General features: G+C 40.4%; 1 protein-coding gene across 4 annotated transcripts in view; it reads right to left on the reverse strand.

Moving 5' to 3' along the window:
• LOC105482822 (leucine rich repeat containing 8 VRAC subunit C) overlaps positions 1–22,279 on the reverse strand; it is a 104,132-nt gene that overhangs the window by 27,429 nt on the left and 54,424 nt on the right. For 3 of the 4 annotated variants that reach the window (XM_011743173.3, XM_024793107.2, XM_011743171.3), the window contains one exon: positions 11,124–11,265. In XM_011743173.3, the coding sequence (XP_011741475.1) occupies positions 11,124–11,261 (138 nt within the window). In that variant the 5' untranslated portion in view covers positions 11,262–11,265. The other variant, XM_011743174.3, reaches the window with a different exon arrangement.

Consider the following 22,279-nt stretch of genomic DNA (forward strand, 5'->3'; position numbering starts at 1 on the left):
CCTTACTAGCTGTTTTTTATAATTTGGGGAGGAAACGGGATTTTTCTGACCTCCTCATTAAATACTCCACACAAAGCTTTCCTCCACCAGTTTATGATGCAATCCTAATCTGCATTTTTGTATCATTGTTTTTATTAGTAAGACAGTGTAGTGAATTCTCAGAGCTGCTAAAGCACTGATATATTCAGTCACCCAAAGATTTCTGGAGTTTGTGCTGGGTCAAAGGCACTCAGGTAAGTAGAAAAATGAATCGGACACGAATCTTGCCTGTAAGCAACTTGAAATCGTATAGGAGCAATGAAATAATGCCCTTAACACTCTCTGCCATACACTGTTTCTCATTAAGTGCCAATCAAGGGGTGATGACAACTGTTTTGGTAATTCATGTGGTCCCAGCTTCCAAGAGGCTATAGGATTAAATTCTTTGTCCTAACTCTGAGATGGCAGATGTAAAGCTGGATGCATACATCTAAGACACCTGACATTCATGGGGGTACAAGTACTCTAGGACACTAGATGACTAGGTCTTGATTCGGGTCAATGCTTGTTTCAGGCCTTACCAAGTGGATCCAAATAAGAAAAAACTGAAAGGGGCCACTGCCCTTGTGCTATCACTGTACCTGCCACACTGGCCTCTTCTACTCCCTCTGTGTGCAATATTCTTTCTGCAGGTAGCCTCCCTCTCTCAGTTCCGTTTGTTCTGTGCCTTTTCAGTCTTCACCTTTTCAGAGAGGACTTCCTTGGCTACTCTATTTTGAGGGAGACCCCCTGCACACTCTCTCCTTGCGCTGCTTTGTCTTTTTCAAAGCATTTCTATCTGACATAGTATTTTAAATGTGTTTATTTGTTGGCAGGCATTTTGTCATTTTTATCACTGCCTAACTCCATTGCCTAGAAATACTATATGTAAAGAACAAATGGTTCTCATGTCATGACATATGGATTCTCCTTGTAGCTTCCCCTCCACCCAGGTTATTCAATTTCTGGAAGTGTATCTCCAATAATAGGAAACTTACAACCTACGTGACATTCTCAGAAAGTTCGTAGCTTTTTAAAAGCTTGAGTTTGTATGAGCCAAAATATTCCATCCTAAAACTTCTCTGTTGATTCTATTTGGTCTTCAAGGTGAGACCCCAGGGATAAGTTGAAGCCATTTATACGTTTCACATGGCGGCCCTTCCAGGGTCTGCTGTCCTCATTCTCATGCCCTTTCCATCTTCTCAACTTGAAGATAAGCATGCCCTCAATCAGGCCTCATACAAGGTCTTTTGGTCCCTCTCCTCTATTGGTCACAACTTCTTAACTTGTGGGGTAAAATGCCAAGAAATAAATGTAGTATTCTACATCTGTAATTGAAAGTTCTCAGCTGCTTTTCAAGGACACCAGGTGTTCACAATATATTAGCACATGGCTAAAACATGTCATCTACACTTCTTCATTCACTCATCCCTTCATTCCACAAAATGCATTCTTTTGGGCACTTACTTACATGGTGCCTGCTACTGACTTCTGTTCTGGGGATACAGAAACGAACCTGAATGATGAGGCCTGCCTGGCCTTATGGAGTTTATATTCCTACAAGTTAGAGGTAATTCTTCCAACTAGATTTTTGTTTTTTAGACAAAGGGATGACAAATATTAAGGCTAATGATTGTCTCATTTGTGAACTTTATAGTTAAGGAATTTCCTACTTGTGAAACACAATTGAAATGTTTGCAAAGAGATTTAGAGGGTGGGCAAGGTGGCTCACGTCTGTAATCCCAGCATTTTGGGAAACTGAGGGAGACAGATCACCTGAGGTCAGGAGTTTGAGACCAGCCTGACCAGCATAGTGAAACCCCATCTCTACTAAAAATGCAAAAATTAGCCAGGTGTGGTGGTGTGTGCCTGTAGTCCCAGCTAATCCGGAGGCCAAGGCATGAGAATTGCTTGAACCTGGGAGGTGGAGGTTGCAGTGAGCTGAGATCATGCCACTGCACTCCAGCCTGGGCAACAGAGTGAGACTCCATCTAAAAAAACAATTATAATTGGAAAAAAAAGGATGATATTTGGATGGAACATCTGACATGTTCTATAAAGAAAATTAGAAGAAAGGGGTGATTGTGTGTGCGTGTGTGTGTGTGTGTGTGTGTGTGTGTGTGAGTGAGATCGGGAGAGGGGAACCTCAGGGACAAAGGATTGACTTATTCATGCTTCTCGATGCAAAGGGTTATTAGCATCAGTTGATGCAAAACCCACTTTCTCACCACCACTCTGCTCCCCGCCACTTTTCTCTCTCATTCCTTTCACCTCTTATGCCACCTTATTCCCCTCTACCACCATAAGTGAGCATGCCTCATATAAATGTTAAGTTTATCAAATTTTTCAAAAAATCTAATTGGGATTTTATTAATATTGCATTGAATTTATGAAAAAATTTGTGGAGACTAGACATTTTCGTAAAACCAATTCTGTGCCGCTCAAGAACATGAAATGTCTTTCCAGTCATTCAAATTGCCTTATATGTCATTTATGTCTTAGACATTTAGAACTTTTCTATGAAGGCCTTGTGTATTATTGGTTAGCTTAATTCCTAGATACCCAATAGCTTTTGTTGCTATTTTGGATGGTATCTTGTTCTTTTGTTAAATCCTTCAGTTGGTATGTATCTTTCCAGTTGGGAGTATCTTAGTTCATATTTTTAGAAGTGGACACAAAATCATATTAATAGATTAAGGTTTTTTCACGGTATGAAAACTTGCTATTCCAAAACAATAGGAATTGTAAAATAGGCATAACAAAAATGCAGGATTTTACGAAGGAAATCGGTAGCATAGAAGCAGCAGCATTCACCGTTTATATTAAACAGGAGACTCCAGATATAACATAGAAACTTACCTACAATTAAAATGTAGTCCCAATGTTAGCCTAATCCTCACCACAGGGCCCCTATATTGCTGAGTGGTTCAGAATGCCACCAGTGCTCTCAGTGAAGAGAGAAGACTTTGAGAGGAAGAAAGTAAGGGCAGTAAGTGGTACAGTAGATCTGTTTGCTGATATGATCAGAGGACTGGGGAACATCTCCAAGTCAAAGGCCCTGATTAGAAACACAAGGCCACCTGCCTCCATGTCATAGTGCACTTATTTAACATAGGCCTTTAAACAGAAGTTTTGAATGATTCACACACAGGATCAACAACAGAGGCTAAATATATAGTAGATACCTGCTTTACATAGGAAAAAAGCCTCATATTCTGTCAGTGCTTTCTTATTTGGTGAAAAAGATGTATTATTAAACAATCAATAGGCAACAAGATCATAACAATACCTAACAATGAGAAAAACGGAAACATTCCCCATTCACTGACTGGCATTGGATGGTATCAGATAATCTAAGAAGAGCATTTAGATTCATGAACTATCTTAAACCCAAGACAGTGAAGCGAAAGGCACTCACTCCTATGTTATTCTTGTGGCCAGGAATTCAGTCCACGTAAAATTGTCAAGGTGATAGATGACAAGAAGTAAAATTCTAGGGAAGACCGAAAGTGTCAGTTCGAATAAACCACCATAAAAAGGAGGTCCCAACTAAGGCATATTTTTGATACTAGATGTAACAGAGGTTTTGAAATAGTGTTTCTTTCACAGCATTCACCACCATCCCCACAGAGATGACAAAGGTTGCTCTTCACAATTATTTTCACCATCTAAATAATTTTTGTTTCATATTCCCCAAAGACCCTAGTAGAACAGAGATGTAAGGTGGGTACATGGAAACTTTATACAACTGGGCTGTTGCAGTGGCTCATGCCTGTAATCCCAGCACTTTGGAAGGCTGAGGTGGGTGGATCACTCTAGGCCAGGAGTTCGAGACCAGCCTGGCCAACATCTTGAAACTCCGTCTCCACTAAAAATACAAAAATTAGCTGGGTGTGGTGGTGCATGCTGGTAAACCCAGCTACTCAGGTGGCTGAGGTATGAGAATTGCTTGAACCTGGAAGGCAGAGGTTGCAGTGAGCCGAGACTGTGCCACTGCACTCCAGCCTGGGTGACAGAGTGAGACTCTGTCTCAAATAAAATAAAATAAAATAAAATAAAATAAAAGGAATATATCCGAGATGAGGTCTTAATTTTAAGCCTTCACTTCTATCTGTGATTTCACCAGTATTCTGATGTAATCAGTATTACTGATTCTAAGTAAGAATTTCTGGGCTTCTATCTATAAAATTCAAATTTGGCAAAAGAAAAAGATCTACTAGAAATCCCAGACGATATACAGCAGATGACTGCATGGGGGAAGTAGAAGCAAGAATTCAGGCACATTAGCAAAATGAAGTCTTCTGAAATCATTCTGGAATCTGTAATTCTGATTGCCTGTACCTTCCCGTGAACTGCCTGTGAGCATTTTCACCTGAAGGTCATTTGTCATGGAGCTGACATTGACGGCTCTAAATCAGAGAAGTAGAAATTAATTTCAATATGCCCTAAAAATCAAAGTGGGGATCAGCTCTAACCAACAAACGCACATGTCCTAACCTTTTTGATAGCGTGACCCTGCTGGCCACTTTGCTCCCAGTGATTGGGTTAAATCTTGCAGGATTTTTTTATAGGTGGCTTCGTCATTGAAATAATTCTTTTTTTTCCCTTCCAAATTCAGAAAGCAGGAAATGTCTTTTCTATGTAACAATCACAAGGCAGGTCCCCTAGGGCTTCCAGGGGGCTTGCATCTTCCAGTTCCTGTTTCTGGTTTCTAACTGCTAATTCTATATTTGGTAACGGTCTGCCCATGGGCTGTTTTGGATGTGGTCATAATAAGATAACCTGGAGTCACTAAGCAGAGATCTAAAGCAATCTTATTTTTCCAGGAAGCAATGTGTTGACCTCTCAGGATTTGGTCTATTTTGTTGAATGTGCTGAGTTTTTGAATAGTGTTGTTTATAGCACAAAGTTGGGCGTTTACACTACTGGTCCTTGAGGGTGTATGACTGTACAGGAATAGGACAGACACATATACTCCTACATTCTCCTGGCTTACAGTGAGTTTATATTTGTTCTTATGTAGATTGATGTAATCTAAGGAATGCTCTTTATACATGCTCTTATTCCATGGCAGCCTTGAATAGAGCTACTTGCTCAGAAATGAATAAATATTTGTCACACAAGTAAGGCAAGAGAGCTGGTTCTAATCCCTTTACATAAGGGCAAGAAAGAATCAACACTCCCTTGATAGATAATAACCTTAATTCCCCAGTATTTTCCAAGCTGAGTAGTGTTAAACCTATATGAATACAATCTTTTAGGAGTAAACAGGTATCAACTGTTAACTTGACATGAAAAAAGTAACTTACAAAACAGTTACTGTAAAAGCTGTTGGATTACTATTTTGTCATCGAAGAGTGTTCTTCTAACTCCACCTTAGATTTTGCCTTTTCATGTATTCCAATCTAGGAGTTAACTTGCTTTGTAAATAAGATCAGAAAGAATGATTGTGCTTTCATTTTACAAGGGGAAAATCAAGGCATAAAAATATATTTTAACAATTTTAACATCACGTTGGGAATGAGAAAGGAACTTGAGCTTCACAGAGAATCCGTTGTTTAGAGTTATCAATCATTAAGCCATTTTTAGTGGATTATCATAGCACAGCTAAAATAAGAGCTTAAATTCTTCCCCTACGGGACATTACTTTGTTATATGGATCCTAGGTAGTTTTACTTTAATAATTTATAACATGAATTCTTTCTTGTTTTGTTAATGCTTACTATAGATTGCAAATTTTTCTTTTTAAATAGCAGGTATATAGTGAATGCCCCTTAAAATTTTAATTTGTAATTCATAAAATTGATGCTTTTTGTAACTATTTTCTCTTTTTATCATTTTGTACTTGCTTTTACACTGAAAATCCTGTTTTATAAGCCAAACCTTGCCCTCATAATCTGTGCAATTGTGATGGTTCCATAATATGTGATAGCAGTGTGCACAGGGGTGACACACACCTGGAGAATCAGCCTAAGATTGGAATCTCAGCTGCATCCCTCTTGGCTTTGGGACAAGTTATCTAACCTTCTATACTTTGGAATTCTCATCTGAAAAATGGGACTAATCTGCTTTCACAGGTTTGTTCTGGGAACTAAATAAAGTACATACAGATTCTAGCACAGGTTCTCTTGCCAGCGTTACTCCATGGATGTGCTTTTAGCATTCTGGATAAAACAATTCTGTTGTGTGGGAATGTCCTACCGATTGCCGGATGTTTAATATCCCTAATTCCACCCTCTCCAAAAAATGCCATCTGGGCCTTCCAGTCACTGTGCCAATCCATGAGGGCTTTGTAAAATGATCACACTAAATATTCCGTTAATACTGAGTTCTCCCCTTCATTCCTCTTATTAAAATATATATTTTGGTTTTGTATACTCATTCTTTGAGACTTCATTCAATTATCTTCTCCTTGAGTCCCTAACTTCCAGTGACTGAATGACAACATCATATTTGATGCTCTTGAGGCACCATTAAGGCACTTACACATTGGAAGACACTGTTTATGTGTTTCTATGGTCTTCAGACTATTAGCAATCTGAAGGCATGGGCTGTGCTGTTTTTCGTTTGGCATCTAGCACCCCACACAGTGTCTGATACATTGCTGATGCACAGGATTGTTTGTTGAATTGAGTAGACCACCCCATATGAATTCTGTGCCCTGTAGCCTTCATATTCTGATGCAAAATTTCTTTTGGCATCTCATTTTTTCTCAGAACCCTGTCATCTCAGACAACACTTCCTGTACCCAGTCAACTGGCATCAGATTTCTCTTTAACGGCTGAAGAGATGAAAGAGGCCTATGTGTGAAGGGCCTCAGTTAGTTAACCTATCTGAGCAGGAGCCACCAATTGTGGGAGGTAACAGTGGTGGTGCTGAGAAGGCTGGTCAGTGGGGAGCTGAAAAGGCTTCTGGACTGTAGAGAGACACTGTGGGGTTGTGCTGCAGGAAGATGATTCTGACCAGCACACAGGAAAAGAGGTTTAGCTTGTGCTTGAATCCCCTCCTGAACTTACTGCAGGCACATCTCCTAAATGATGCTCATTATAGACATTTTCATAAGTACACTCTTTTCATTAATTTCATTGCAAGTTAACTACTTATTCTAAAAGATTTTCTGTGTCCTTTCTCTTTTCTGCACTTCGCGTTGCCATGGAATATGTAAACAAGAGAAACAATTCCCTGTGCTTGTTAGGCAGATCCTGCAGCAGCGCTGTGAGCCACGGCACAGTAGTGAAGACAGGTTGAGAGTGCTCCTGCTAATCTATGCCACCTCCCTCTACTATTTCCCAAACTAGCCACCCCAAATCTAACCTTCTCCTTGAGACCCCTGCTCTTCTACCTTCCTTGTTGCTAATTCCTGCTACATCCCTCACCCTCACAATCTCTCAGTAAATGTTGTTTTCTCCATCACAGAGAAACAACAAGCCATAAGGCACAGACTCCCATCTTTCTGTCTCCCTAACAAATAAAAATGCATCTGTAGCTATCATTCCCATTCTGGTGGAAGATGCTTCCTTCACCCAAATCAAGGGTAATCCTTCCTCCTAGATCCTGGATCTTCACCTCCTTCCTCAGGAAATTGACCATCACTAACCCCAAACTCCTGGGTTTTACATCCAACTGATTACTTAATATCTCCATGTTGATGTTTAACATATATCACAAATTTAACATGTTTAAAAACAAACTTTTCTAGTTGCCGAGGTCTAAAAATCTTAGTCATCCTTGATTTCTTTTCTTTTCTTTCTTTCTTTTTTTTTTTTTTTTTGAGACAGAGTCTTGCTTTGTCACCCAGGCTGGAGTGCAGTGGTGCAATCTTGGCTCACTGCAACCTCTGCCTCCCAGGTTCAGGCGATTCTCCTGCCCCAGTCTCCCGAGTAGCTGGGATTACAGGTGCAATGCCAACATGCCTGGCTAATTTTTGTATTGTTAGTAGAGATGGGGTTTCACCATGTTGGCCAGGCTGGTTTTGAACTCCTGACCCCAGGTGATCCACCCACCTCGGTCTCCCAAAAGTGTTGGGATTACAGGCATGAGCCACCACGCCCAGCGGATTTCTTTTTTTCTCTTGTATTTCACATTTAATCTTTCAGCAAATCTTGGTGGGGTTTCCTTCAAAATACATGCAGAACACCTGCTTTCACCCTACTCAAACCATTTAATTCATTTCTTGCCTGGATTATTGCACTGGCCTTCCAAATACCACCCTCACTTCCATCCTCACCCCCTACAGTGTATTCTCAACAGCTGTAGTAGTCTTGTTAAAACATAAATTATGCTAATCCTCTCCTCATTATTCCTCCAAACATGTTCTAACTCACTCAGAACAAAGCCAAGCCCTCCAGTGGCCTAGAAGGCCCTACATGATCTGGCACCCATTGCGTCTCAGGCCTCACCTTTCACTGCTCTTCCCCTCACTCACATTTCTCTGGCACACTGGCCTCGTGGATTTTCCTCAACATTATAGAGGTAATCCTGCTTCAGGCCTGTAACATCACCAGGGGACTTTCTAGGTTCACCTTAACATTCAGACTTACAAGATTACCATAAACTTCATTTGGCACCAGAATCACTTTAGAAATACACAGATTAGAGTCACCAGCAAGGCAACATCAGTCTTTCCCCATTTAGGAAAATCTTCACAACTGTCCATGTAGCTGTCCACACTGCTGTCCTCCCCAAGCCTCTCCTCCCCATATCATCTCCAGTGCAAGGAAAAGAGATCCACTTTAGGTAGGTTCAGAACTTACCCTGGCTTAAAAGCCTTGTGCCTCAAAGGAACCAATATCTCCTGTAACTCAATAGATTAATCTTTGATGTGTCAAGGAGCATGCTGAATCACAAGTTTCACCACAGTCACAGAAGTCCAATGATACAGCTTCCTACCAGGCATTTATCACTCTTCCAGCCCAGATACAGTTGACCAATGAGTGGTCATTTATGCCATAATGTTGCCTAGTAACACAGTTAACGTTTGACCTTTATCGGGTCTCCAGGGAAACAGAACTAGAAAACTGAGAATGTGAGAACATCATAAAATCCAACTCTTCTGCAGCAAAGGAAGGGTCCTGTGCCTTCCGTTCACTATGCGCCTCTTGCTCTTGCTGTTCCCTCTGCCTGGAAGCCTCCTTCCAGGACATCTGCCTGGCCTGCTCCTGGACCTCTTTTAATTTCTTGGCCAAAAGTCACCTTTCCAATGAGGCCTTCCCAGGCCATCCTATTTGAAGATTGCAGCTTCTATCTTACCTGTAGTAACCTTCTACCATCTTTGCATGCTTTATTTTTTCCCATTGTCTTTATCCACTAACATATTTACTAATTGATTTTGCTTATTTTGCTTATTTTCCCCATAGAATTTAAAGTTCATAAAGCTGGGAGTTTTGTCTTTTTTCTCCTTCATTGACAATTCTTAGTAGAACAGTGCCTGATACACAGTAGGTTCTTCAACAACTATTTTCTTTATGAATGAATTTATGCCCCTTTTTTAAGACAATAACATCTCACTGGCACCCTTGTTGGAGGGGAGGGGGCAAGATATTTTCAGTGACCAAATAAAAGACAGCATGGTGTGAGGAACGAAGAGCAGGAACTTTGGAACCAAATCACCTGGACTGAATAAAGGCTTCAGTACTCACCTTGGGAGGATCCTTAGCCTCTCTGTGCCTCAGATGTCTCACTTGTGAGGATAGTAATAGAACCTATATCTTCGAGTTGTCATGAGGATGACATTTGTTAAAATATATGTAAAGTGTTCAAAAGAGTTCCTGACACATAGGAAGCAGTATGTGTTACTATTTTTAAGGCCAACTTTTAAAAGTCCTTTATTTTCACTCTGTACCACTTCTAGTGATTTCTCTCTCTCCCTATACCTCCTTTTCCAGCTGATCTACCTGAAAAATCACATCTACCCCATAGCTTCTATAATACGTTGATTTCCATCCACTTTTCCAGCCACTGACCTAAGATTTCTAATGATGCAGTTGCTACTTTCCCTTCTTAGCCCCTGAGTTAGTTGTGTTGGCTGCCATCATTGTCCATGGCTTCCTTTGGCTTCTGACCTATGCCTCTCTCCTGGTTTACATCTGTCCTTATGGCTGCCTCTTCTCAGTCTTCTTCAAGGGCCCCACTTTCTTCTCCATTTACTCTTTAACATTACTACTGACACTGCCTTCCCATCACATTCTCCCTGGGTGATTCTCCTTGCAAGCATGGCTTCAGCTCTCATATCGACACCCCGAATGTGCCGGTCCTACTGACAGCTTCCCAAAGATGTCATGTTCTTTCTCCCATCCATGACTCAGAGCTTTCTTTTCTCCTCTTGGTGTCCTCTGACTTTCAGCTAAGGAGAGGTTCTTGACTAACTTCAGCTGGTTTTCCAAGTTTTAATTCAACCACCACCTTTTCTTTTATTCCCAAACCAAAGTGAGGGTTTCTCTTCAGCATTCCCTTAGTGCCTCATGGACACCTCTACCATAGTATAACACAAGTAATTTTGATTGCTAGTTTATTTATTTCTCCCCTAGATATGAACTACTTATATGTATCCATGTCCTCAAAGTATGGTACCTGGAACATAGCAGCTATGTAAAAAATACCCAGATTCAATACATACATAGATGGCATCTATATAAACTTTTATTGGGTTCTTTTTAAATTCAGAACTAAACATTCAGTAAAATAATCATATCTCATCAAAATGTTAGTTCTTTCAGAAAATCTTATTAGGGGTAAGGGTAAAGGATGAAGAAAAGAAAAAAGTTCCACTTTGGCAATATCAATGGTGCTGGATATATGCTACATTTCACTGTGAAGCCAGTTTGGAAAGATAAGGGGCCCCCTTTGATGTTAGTGACATCAGACATTACTTGACTATAGTCAATTGCTCTTTGGGCTCATTGAAATCTTTCAAGTACCATATTTACCTTATTAGGAAAGCCCAGTAAACGGGTGTTTCAGGTGATCTGCTATGATTACAGATACATCTACAGAGAACAGTGACTGATACTTACACGGTTAAAAATCACACAGCCAGCTCTCTAAAGAGGTTTCATTGACTTGTGTCTTGCTCTGGCCCCCATTTTGCCAGGGATCTAGGCACCTACCTGTAAAGTACATCCAAACACGCCGATCATGAGCATGGCTACCGAGAGGTAATCGGTAAACACATCCCACCATGGCTTCAGCACTCGGAAGGCAGGCTGCTGCTCAGAGAACTGCCGGAATTCTGTCACGGGAATCATGTTTCTGAGAAAGGAGAGATTACTTGTAAATTAATTTATCTTCAAGTACAACATACTGCATTGTTACCAAATGTGGCTCCAACTCCTCACAGCAGAGGTCTGAATTAGTTCAAGAGCTGTCAAGACACATCAATGTTTTGATGAGCCACTGAATAAAACCACCAGTTGAGGAAATAAGGAGACCCACATGTCCAATAACAAGGTTCCCTTTGTGCACCAGGTGGGACAGAAAGAACATGGCCAGACACTTGCCAAGTCCCAGTTATTTCCTGGACCCTCATTTCTCTTAAACAGAACATGAAGATGCCAGAAAGAGTAGAGCTCATCCCTTGAAATGTTTTTGCTATTTATCTTACCATCTTGGGTTATTGCTTTAAGCTATTTTTTTGTTGTTGTTGCTTTAAACTATTTTTAAGTGTAATTTTAGCATTCATTTGTGTTAATTCTTTACTGAGCCCTATTTATAAAGCATTTTGCTCGTTCCATGGGAAAGGAAAACAGTGTTTCAACGTGGTCCTTGTCTTTTAAGAAGAAAGGTCTTATTGATGGTAGTGGGTTGAGGAGGCCTCGATTTTTCTTCCTTGTTTCCTTTTTGTCTCCATGCTTGTATCTTGATTTTTTACTCTGTTTCCTGTACTTCTCACATTTCACTGTGAACCCCAAACTTATCCTAATTTTCTCCTCTGAGACAACAGTTTACTCTGGAAACTCCTATCTCTAACCAAATGACAGAAGATAAATGAATAGGGTGCACCCAAGGCTCTGGGAAAAGGGAAAAAGAGGCACATTCTTTTCTTGATCTGCCCCCTCCTTTCTTACTCATTCTCACTGCCTTTGGTGTGACCCAGGACTTGAGGTTAATTATCCTGCTACTGTGAGGAGAAATATTCTTTCTTTATCTCATGGCAAGGAATAAGGGTGGCCAAGGACGGCCAAAAAAATTTCACCTTCCTTCCCTAATACTGAATTAAGAGCTAGATAGACAATAAACGTCCCAGATAAAAGCAAAGCCTCTTCTTTGATTACAGCTTTGGCAACAATTACAATGTTATCTATTCTGTCTTGCTGCATTGTGACTTTTTCTTAAACAATAATTTGTCTTCTTTTTGAATCTGTTAACACAACGTTGAAAATTTCAACAGCCTGGTGATTTTCTTCTCTCTGACCTACCTACTTGACATCTATGCAGAATACAATTTCCTCATTTTACTGAAACACAACTTTTCTTAACTCCCTTCTGTTACCACCATTAGGCTACAAGTTTCTTGAAGGTAGAATCTACGTGTTCTGCCTATGTGTCTCCTTAAAACACATGTTGCAGGCAAACTGCACAAGCTCAATACATTACTTTGTATATTTCGAGTGTGATTAAAATTTCAGACTAGTCCGAACTTCCATTTTCCTGACACTTAATGGCCTCTTTTTTTTTCTCAGTAAATTATTACAGTCCCACTGCCCAAATGTTTGATAGTCACAGTTGTCTCAGTGGCAGTTACAGATGGCATAAACTCATCTTGACTTCCAAGTTCCACTTCAGAAGCTACTGTCTTACTCTATTTTGCATCCCCATTACTTGCCATACTGCTGGAAAAACAAGAAGCTATGAACAACTGTCTGTTGAATAAATTCTGATGTTTATTCATGAAGCAATGCTCATCCAACTCAGATATGGGGTGACCCTAATCAGCTGCAGTGGCAGGGATAATTAGCAAACCACCTGTGTTATAGTCTATTGTTCCTTGATAGATTTGGTTGTTGTCTCCTCCATAAGTTTCTTTACATCATAGAGGAAGTTGGACTTATTTATAAAAGTGAGCAACAATTTCAGAAATAAAATGCACCAATATAGAGCAGTGGCTCTCTTAACTGTTTGGTCTCAGGAACCCCTCATGCTCTACAACAATGAGGAGAACCCCAAAGTGCTTACATGGGTTACACCTATACATATTTGCCACACCTAGAAGTGAAAAACCAATAAACTAAAAATATATGTAATTTATTAAAAAGTAAACTCATTAATCAACATATATCATCATGAAAAAGAACCATATTTTCCAAAACAAAATTAGTAGACCAATGAAATTGTTCTAAATTTTTGCAAATCCCTTTAATGCCTGGCTTAATATAAAAGACAGCTGAATAGAAGACATATCTGCTTCTGCAATCTATTATGATATGTTGTTTTGTCTGAAATTTCCATCTATTGTGATATGATACGTTGTTTTGTCTGAAATGTATGGACCAAACATGGCCTCACAAAGACATGTGGTTGGAAAAGGGAGGAGTATCCTTTTTATATCATGGTATATATTTATTTTTGATACTATGCTAAACCTTGACTAACTTAGTTGCAATATGGAAACTGGAAACTATATCAAACAACTTTTTAAACCTCATTATATTAGAATTAATTAGTGGCCGGGCTCAGTGGCTCGCCTGTAATCCCAGCACTTTGGGAGGCCAAGGTTGGTAGATCACGAGGTCAGGAGATCAAGACCATCCTGGCCAACATGGTGAAACCCCAACTCTACTAAAAATACAAAAATTAGCTGGGCGTGGTGGCATGCACTTGTAATCCCAGCTACTTGGGAGGCTGAGGCAGGAGAATCGCTTGAACCCAGGAGGCAGAGGTTGCAGTGAGCCGAGATCATGCCACTGGACTCCAGCCTGGTGACAGAGTGAGACTCCATCTCAAAAAAAAAAAAAAAAAAAAAAAAAAAAAATTTTAATTAGTCTATCTTGTACTTTGAATGGATTTTTTACACATGCATGATTTTGTAACACATGGATGATTTTGTAACATCATGCATTGGTAATTTGGAAAACATTGGATCACTGAGTTATCCAGATCTTCCAAATGTTGGCACATTTCATCATAACAAAATATTAAGACGTATTTTAGTAATAATATTTAAAAATTCATTAATATCACCACTGCTATCATCAGAAAAATGTTTAAGTATTGGGAAGCTGTCAAGCTCATGGTGGTGACCACAAGTTTTCCAAAATTCTAATTATCACTTGAAAGTTTGAATTTTATTGCTGTCAACAAATACTTTAGTTGTTCTCCTTGAAGTGTCAGGATCACTTCATTCATTTTGAGGATATATATGTCACATACTCAAGTCTCAATAATCAGTTGTTTTATTCAAGTAAAAGTAGTATGATGTGATAAAGTAGCTCATTCTACTTTCAACTCCATTACACAAGAGCTTTCTCTTGAGACAACCATTGTACTTTGGAATGCAGCAGAAGTGCTTTATGTATTCTTTCCATTTGATCACATAATGTATTAATAAAATATGCAGTCAAAGGTTGAGAGTTATTAAAACAATAATTTTTACTGCCTCAATAAGGACAGTAAGTGAACCTAGTTTTTTAATTGCACGTATTACCAGTGAAGAACACAATCCCACGGGGGGGGGGGGGGGGGGGGGGGCGGAGCAAGATGGCCGAATAGGAACAGCTCCAGTCTCCAACTCCCAGCGCGAGCGACACAGAAGACGGGTGATTTCTGCATTTTCAACTGAGGTACTGGGTTCATCTCACTGGGGAGTGCCGGACGATCGGTGCTGGTCAGCTGCTGCAGCCCGACCAGCGAGAGCTGAAGCAGGGCGAGGCATTGCCTCACCTGGGAAGCGCAAGGGGGAAGGCAATCCCTTTTCCTAGCCAGGGGAACTGAGACACACAACACCTGGAAAATCGGGTAACTCCCACCCCAATACTGCGCTTTAAGCAAACAGGCACACCAGGAGATCATATCCCACACCTGGCCAGGAGGGTCCCACACCCACGGAGCCTTCCTCATTGCTAGCACAGCAGTCTGTGATCTACCGGCAAGGCAGCAGTGAGGCTGGGGGAGGGGCGCCCGCCATTGCTGAGGCTTAAGTAGGTAAACAAAGCTGCTGGGAAGCTAGAACTGGGTGGAGCTCACAGCAGCTCAAGGAAACCTGCCTGTCTCTGTAGACTCCACCTCTGGGGACAGGGCAATAACAAACGCAGCCGAAACCTCTGCAGACGCAAACGACTCTGTCTGACAGCTTTGAAGAGAGCAGTGGATCTCCCAACACGGAGGTTGAGATCTGAGAAGGGACAGACTCCCTGCTCAAGTGGGTCCCTGACCCCTGAGTAGCCTAACTGGGAGACATCCCCCACTAGGGGCAGTCTGACACCCCACACCTCACAGGGTGGAGTACACACCTGAGAGGAAGCTTCCAAAGCAAGAATCAGACAGGTACACTCGCTGTTCAGAAATATTCTATCTTCTGCAGCCTCTGCTGCTGATACCCAGGCAAACAGGGTCTGGAGTGGACCTCAAGCAATCTCCAACAGACCTACAGCTGAGGGTCCTGACTGTTAGAAGGAAAACTATCAAACAGGAAGGACACCTACACCAAAACCCCATCAGTACGTCACCATCATCAAAGACCAGAGGCAGATAAAACCACAAAGATGGGGAAAAAGCAGGGCAGAAAAGCTGGAAATTCAAAAAATAAGAGCACATCTCCCCCGGCAAAGGAGCGCAGCTCATCGCCAGCAACGGATCAAAGCTGGACGGAGAATGACTTTGACGAGATGAGAGAAGAAGGCTTCAGTCCATCAAATTTCTCAGAGCTAAAGGAGGAATTACGTACCCAGCGCAAAGAAACTAAAAATCTTGAAAAAAAAGTGGAAGAATTGATGGCTAGAGTAATTAATGCAGAGAAGGTCATAAACGAAATGAAAGAGATGAAAACCATGACACGAGAAATACGTGACAAATGCACAAGCTTCAGTAACCGACTCGATCAACTGGAAGAAAGAGTATCTGCGATTGAGGATCAAATGAATGAAATGAAGCGAGAAGAGAAACCAAAAGAAAAAAGAAGAAAAAGAAATGAACAAAGCCTGCAAGAAGTATGGGATTATGTAAAAAGACCAAATCTACGTCTGATTGGGGTGCCTGAAAGTGAGGGGGAAAATGGAACCAAGTTGGAAAACACTCTTCAGGATATCATCCAGGAGAACTTCCCCAACCTAGTAGGGCAGGCCAACATTCAAATCCAGGAAATACAGAGAACGCCACAAAGATACTCCTCGAGAAGAGCAATTCCAAGACACATAATTGCCAGATTCACCAAAGTTGAAATGAAGGAAAAAATCTTAAGGGCAGCCAGAGAGAAAGGTCGGGTTACCCACAAAGGGAAGCCCATCAGACTAACAGCAGATCTCTCGGCAGAAACTCTCCAAGCCAGAAGAGAGTGGGGGCCAATATTCAACATTCTTAAAGAAAAGAATTTTCAACCCAGAATTTCATATCCAGCCAAACTAAGTTTCATAAGTGAAGGAGAAATAAAATCCTTTACAGATAAGCAAATGCTTAGAGATTTTGTCACCACTAGGCCTGCCTTACAAGAGACCCTGAAGGAAGCACTAAACATGGAAAGGAACAACCGGTACCAGCCATTGCAAAAACATGCCAAAATGTAAAGACCATCGAGGCTAGGAAGAAACTGCATCAACTAACGAGCAAAATAACCAGTTAATATCATAATGGCAGGATCAAGTTCACACATAACAATCTTAACCTTAAATGTAAATGGACTAAATGCTCCAATTAAAAGACACAGACTGGAAAACTGGATAAAGAGTCAAGACCCATCAGTCTGCTGTATTCAGGAGACCCATCTCACACGCAGAGACATACATAGGCTCAAAATAAAGGGATGGAGGAAGATTTACCAAGCAAATGGAGAACAAAAAAAAGCGGGGGTTGCAATACTAGTCTCTGATAAAACAGACTTTAAACCATCAAAGATCAAAAGAGACAAAGAAGGCCATTACATAATGGTAAAGGGATCAATTCAACAGGAAGAGCTAACTATCCTAAATATATATGCACCCAATACAGGAGCACCCAGATTCATAAAGCAAGTCCTTAGAGACTTACAAAGAGACTTAGACTCCCATACAATAATAATGGGAGACTTCAACACTCCACTGTCAACATTAGACAGATCAACGAGACAGAAAGTTAATAAGGATATCCAGGAATTGAACTCATCTCTGCAGCAAGCAGACCTAATAGACATCTATAGAACTCTCCACCCCAAATCAACAGAATATACATTCTTCTCAGCACCACATCGTACTTACTCCAAAATCGACCACGTAATTGGAAGTAAAACACTCCTCAGCAAATGTACAAGAACAGAAATTATAACAAACTGTCTCTCAGACCACAGTGCAATCAAACTAGAACTCAGGACTAAGAAACTCAATCAAAACCGCTCAACTACATGGAAACTGAACAACCTGCTCCTGAATGACTACTGGGTACATAACGAAATGAAGGCAGAAATAAAGATGTTCTTTGAAACCAATGAGAACAAAGATACAACATACTAGAATCTCTGGGACACATTTAAAGCAGTGTGTAGAGGGAAATTTATAGCACTAAATGCCCACAAGAGAAAGCAGGAAAGATCTAAAATTGACACTCTAACATCGCAATTAAAAGAACTAGAGAAGCAAGAGCAAACACATTCGAAAGCTAGCAGAAGGCTAGAAATAACTAAGATCAGAGCAGAACTGAAGGAGATAGAGACACAAAAAACTCTCCAAAAAATCAATGAATCCAGGAGTTGGTTTTTTGAAAAGATCAACAAAATTGACAGACCACTAGCAAGACTAATAAAGAAGAAAAGAGAGAAGAATCAAATCGACGCAATTAAAAATGATAAAGGGGATATCACCATCGACCCCACAGAAATACAAACTACCATCAGAGAATACTATAAACACCTCTATGCAAATAAACTGGAAAATCTAGAAGAAATGGATAATTTCCTGGACACTTACACTCTTCCAAGACTAAACCAGGAAGAAGTTGAATCCCTGAATAGACCAATAGCAGGCTCTGAAATTGAGGCAATAATTAATAGCCTACCAACCAAAAAAAGTCCAGGACCAGATGGATTCACAGCTGAATTCTACCAGAGGTACAAGGAGGAGTTGGTACGATTCCTTCTGAAACTATTCCAATCAATAGAAAAAGAGGGAATCCTCCCTAACTCATTTTATGAGGCCAACATCATCCTGATACCAAAGCCTGGCAGAGACACAACAAAAAAAGAGAATTTTAGACCAATATCCCTGATGAACATCGATGCAAAAATCCTCAATAAAATACTGGCAAACCGGATTCAGCAACACATCAAAAAGCTTATCCACCATGATCAATGGGCTTCATCCCTGGGATGCAAGGCTGGTTCAACATTCGCAAATCAATAAACATAATCCAGCATATAAACAGAACCAAAGACAAGAACCACATGATTATCTCAATAGATGCAGAAAAGGCTTTTGACAAAATTCAACAGCCCTTCATGCTAAAAACGCTCAATAAATTCGGTATTGATGGAACGTACCTCAAAATAATAAGAGCTATCTATGACAAACCCACAGCCAATATCATACTGAATGGGCAAAAACTGGAAAAATTCCCTTTGAAAACTGGCACAAGACAGGGATGCCCTCTCTCACCACTCCTATTCAACATAGTGTTGGAAGTTCTGGCTAGGGCAATTAGGCAAGAGAAAGAAATCAAGGGTATTCAGTTAGGAAAAGAAGAAGTCAAACTGTCCCTGTTTGCAGATGACATGATTGTATATTTAAAAAACCCCATTGTCTCAGCCCAAAATCTCCTTAAGCTGATAAGCAACTTCAGCAAAGTCTCAGGATACAAAATTAATGTGCAAAAATCACAAGCATTCTTATACACCAGTAACAGACAAACAGAGAGCCAAATCAGGAATGAACTTCCATTCACAATTGCTTCAAAGAGAATAAAATACCTAGGAATCCAACTTACAAGGGATGTAAAGGACCTCTTCAAGGAGAACTACAAACCACTGCTCAGTGAAATAAAAGAGGACACAAACAAATGGAAGAACATACCATGCTCATGGATAGGAAGAATCAATATCGTGAAAATGGCCATACTGCCCAAGGTAATTTATAGATTCAATGCCATCCCCATCAAGCTACCAATGAGTTTCTTCACAGAATTGGAAAAAACTGCGTTAAAGTTCATATGGAACCAAAAAAGAGCCCACATCTCCAAGACAATCCTAAGTCAAAAGAACAAAGCTGGAGGCATCACGCTACCTGACTTCAAACTATACTACAAGGCTACAGTAACCAAAACAGCATGGTACTGGTACCAAAACAGAGATATAGACCAATGGAACAGAACAGAGTCCTCAGAAATAATACCACACATCTACAGCCATCTGATCTTTGACAAACCTGAGAGAAACAAGAAATGGGGAAAGGATTCCCTATTTAATAAATGGTGCTGGGAAAATTGGCTAGCCATAAGTAGAAAGCTGAAACTGGATCCTTTCCTTACTCCTTATACGAAAATTAATTCAAGATGGATTAGAGACTTAAATGTTAGACCTAATACCATAAAAATCCTAGAGGAAAACCTAGGTAGTACCATTCAGGACATAGGCATGGGCAAAGACTTCATGTCTAAAACACCAAAAGCAACGGCAGCAAAAGCCAAAATTGACAAATGGGATCTCATTAAACTAAAAAGCTTCTGCACAGCAAAACAAACTACCATCATAGTGAACAGGCAACCTACAGAATGGGAGAAAATTTTTGCAATCTACTCATCTGACAAAGGGCTAATATCCAGAACCTACAAAGAACTCAAACAAATTTACAAGAAAAAAACAAACAACCCCATCAAAAAGTGGGCAAAGGATATGAACAGACATTTCTCAAAAGAAGACATGCATACAGCCAACAGACACATGAAAAAATGCTCATCATCACTGGCCATCAGAGAAATGCAAATCAAAACCACAATGAGATACCATCTCACACCAGTTAGAATGGCGATCATTAAAAAGTCAGGAAACAACAGGTGCTGGAGAGGATGTGGAGAAATAGGAACACTTTTACACTGTTGGTGGGATTGTAAACTAGTTCAACCATTATGGAAAACAGTATGGCGATTCCTCAAGGATCTAGAACTAGATGTACCATATGACCCAGCCATCCCATTACTGGGTATATACCCAAAGGATTATAAATCATGCTGCTATAAAGACACATGCACACATATGTTTATTGCGGCACTATTCACAATAGCAAAGACTTGGAATCAACCCAAATGTCCATCAGTGACAGACTGGATTAAGAAAATGTGGCACATATACACCATGGAATACTATGCAGCCATCAAAAAGGATGAGTTTGTGTCCTTTGTAGGGACATGGATGCAGCTGGAAACCATCATTCTTAGCAAACTATCACAAGAACAGAAAACCAAACACCGCATGTTCTCACTCATAGGTGGGAACTGAACAATGAGATCACTTGGACTCAGGAAGGGGAACATCACACACAGGGGCCTATCATGGGGAGGGGGGAGGGGGGAGGGATTGCATTGGGAGTTATACCTGATGTAAATGACGAGTTGATGGGTGCAGCACACCAACATGGCACAAGTATACATATGTAACAAACCTGCACGTTATGCACATGTACCCTACAACTTAAAGTATAATAATAATAAATAAATTTAAAAAAAAAAAAAAAAAAAGAACACAATCCCTTCAGTACAGTCGGGTGCCTCTGTCTTAAATAATGTGAAGGTGCCTTACTAACCATGGCTTTTGTACCATCAGTGAAATAGGCAAAAAACACCTTAGCATTACAAAACAGTTTTGACTTCACGGGGTCCCTTAAAAAGGTCTAAGTTGCCAGGCTTCCATGGGCCACACTTTGAGAACCACTAAGGCAGAGGGTCACCGTTCCTTTGTCTAAGTCTTAAATAGGGAGCTAAAGATTGATCAGCATAATTTTATTTCTAGCTAAACATTTTTCTATTTTAGAAATATAAATATATTTCCTCCAACCTTGATTTTCAACTTACTACAAAGGATTTTAATTTATCTTATCAGTAATGTCTTTGGAAGTATAATATTTTTAATTAAATCAAGAGATTCTGGTATCCTAATTTTAAAAATGAAAAATATTACACCTCCGCTTCTGTAACCCTTTGCAGACATTCGGATTCATTTCCTTATTTAAAATACTTATTGTAGGCTGGGTGCGGTGGCTTACACCTGTAATCCCAACATTTTGGGAGGCCGAGGTGGGTGGATCACTTGAGATCAAAGGTTTAACACCAGCCCACCCAACATGGTAAAACCTCATCTCTACTAAAAATACAAAACTTAGCCAGATGTGGTAGTGTGTACCTATAATCCCAGCTACTCAGGTGGCTGAGGCAGGAGAATAGCTTGAACCTGGAAGTCAGAGGTTGCAGTGAGCCGGGATCGTGCCAGTGCACTCTAGCCTGGGAGACAGAGTGAGGCTCCATCTCAAAAAAAAAAAAAAAAAAAAAAAAAAAAAAAAAAAAAAAAAAAAAGCATGAAAGCATGAAACACCTAACACTTATCAACTACCAAGTCAAATGTCCTGTGGCCATCTCCAGACCAGAAAAAAAAAAAAACTTATTACAAAAACTATTTTAGTAGATCCATATTCCACATAACTTTACTTTTCAAAGATATATATTTTGGTAAAGAATATTGGTAAAGTTGGCCAGGCGTGGTGGCTCACGCCTGTAATCCCAGCACTTTGGGAGGCCAAGGCAGGCAGATCACAAGGTCAGGAGATCGAGACTACTATCCTGGTTAACACAGTGAAACCCCGTCTCCACTAAAAATACAAAAAATTAGCCAGGCGTGGTGGTGGGCACCTGTAGTCCCAGCTACTCGGGAGGCTGAGGCAGGAGAATGGCGTGAACCCGGGAGGTGGAGCTTGCAGTGAGCCGAGATCACACCACTGCACTCCATCCAGCCTGAGCGACAGAGCGAGACTCCTTCTCAAAAAAAAAAAAAAATTATTTTATTTATATGGCTCTTCCTAAAATAATATGTTCCCATCCCTCCCCAGGATAATTTTTATATTTCTTGTCTAGAATTAATATCCCAGAATGTATTCTGCTCTATTTA

Source organism: Macaca nemestrina, chromosome 1 (genome assembly GCF_043159975.1).
Source record: "Macaca nemestrina isolate mMacNem1 chromosome 1, mMacNem.hap1, whole genome shotgun sequence".
Taxonomy (NCBI): Eukaryota; Metazoa; Chordata; class Mammalia; order Primates; family Cercopithecidae; genus Macaca; species Macaca nemestrina.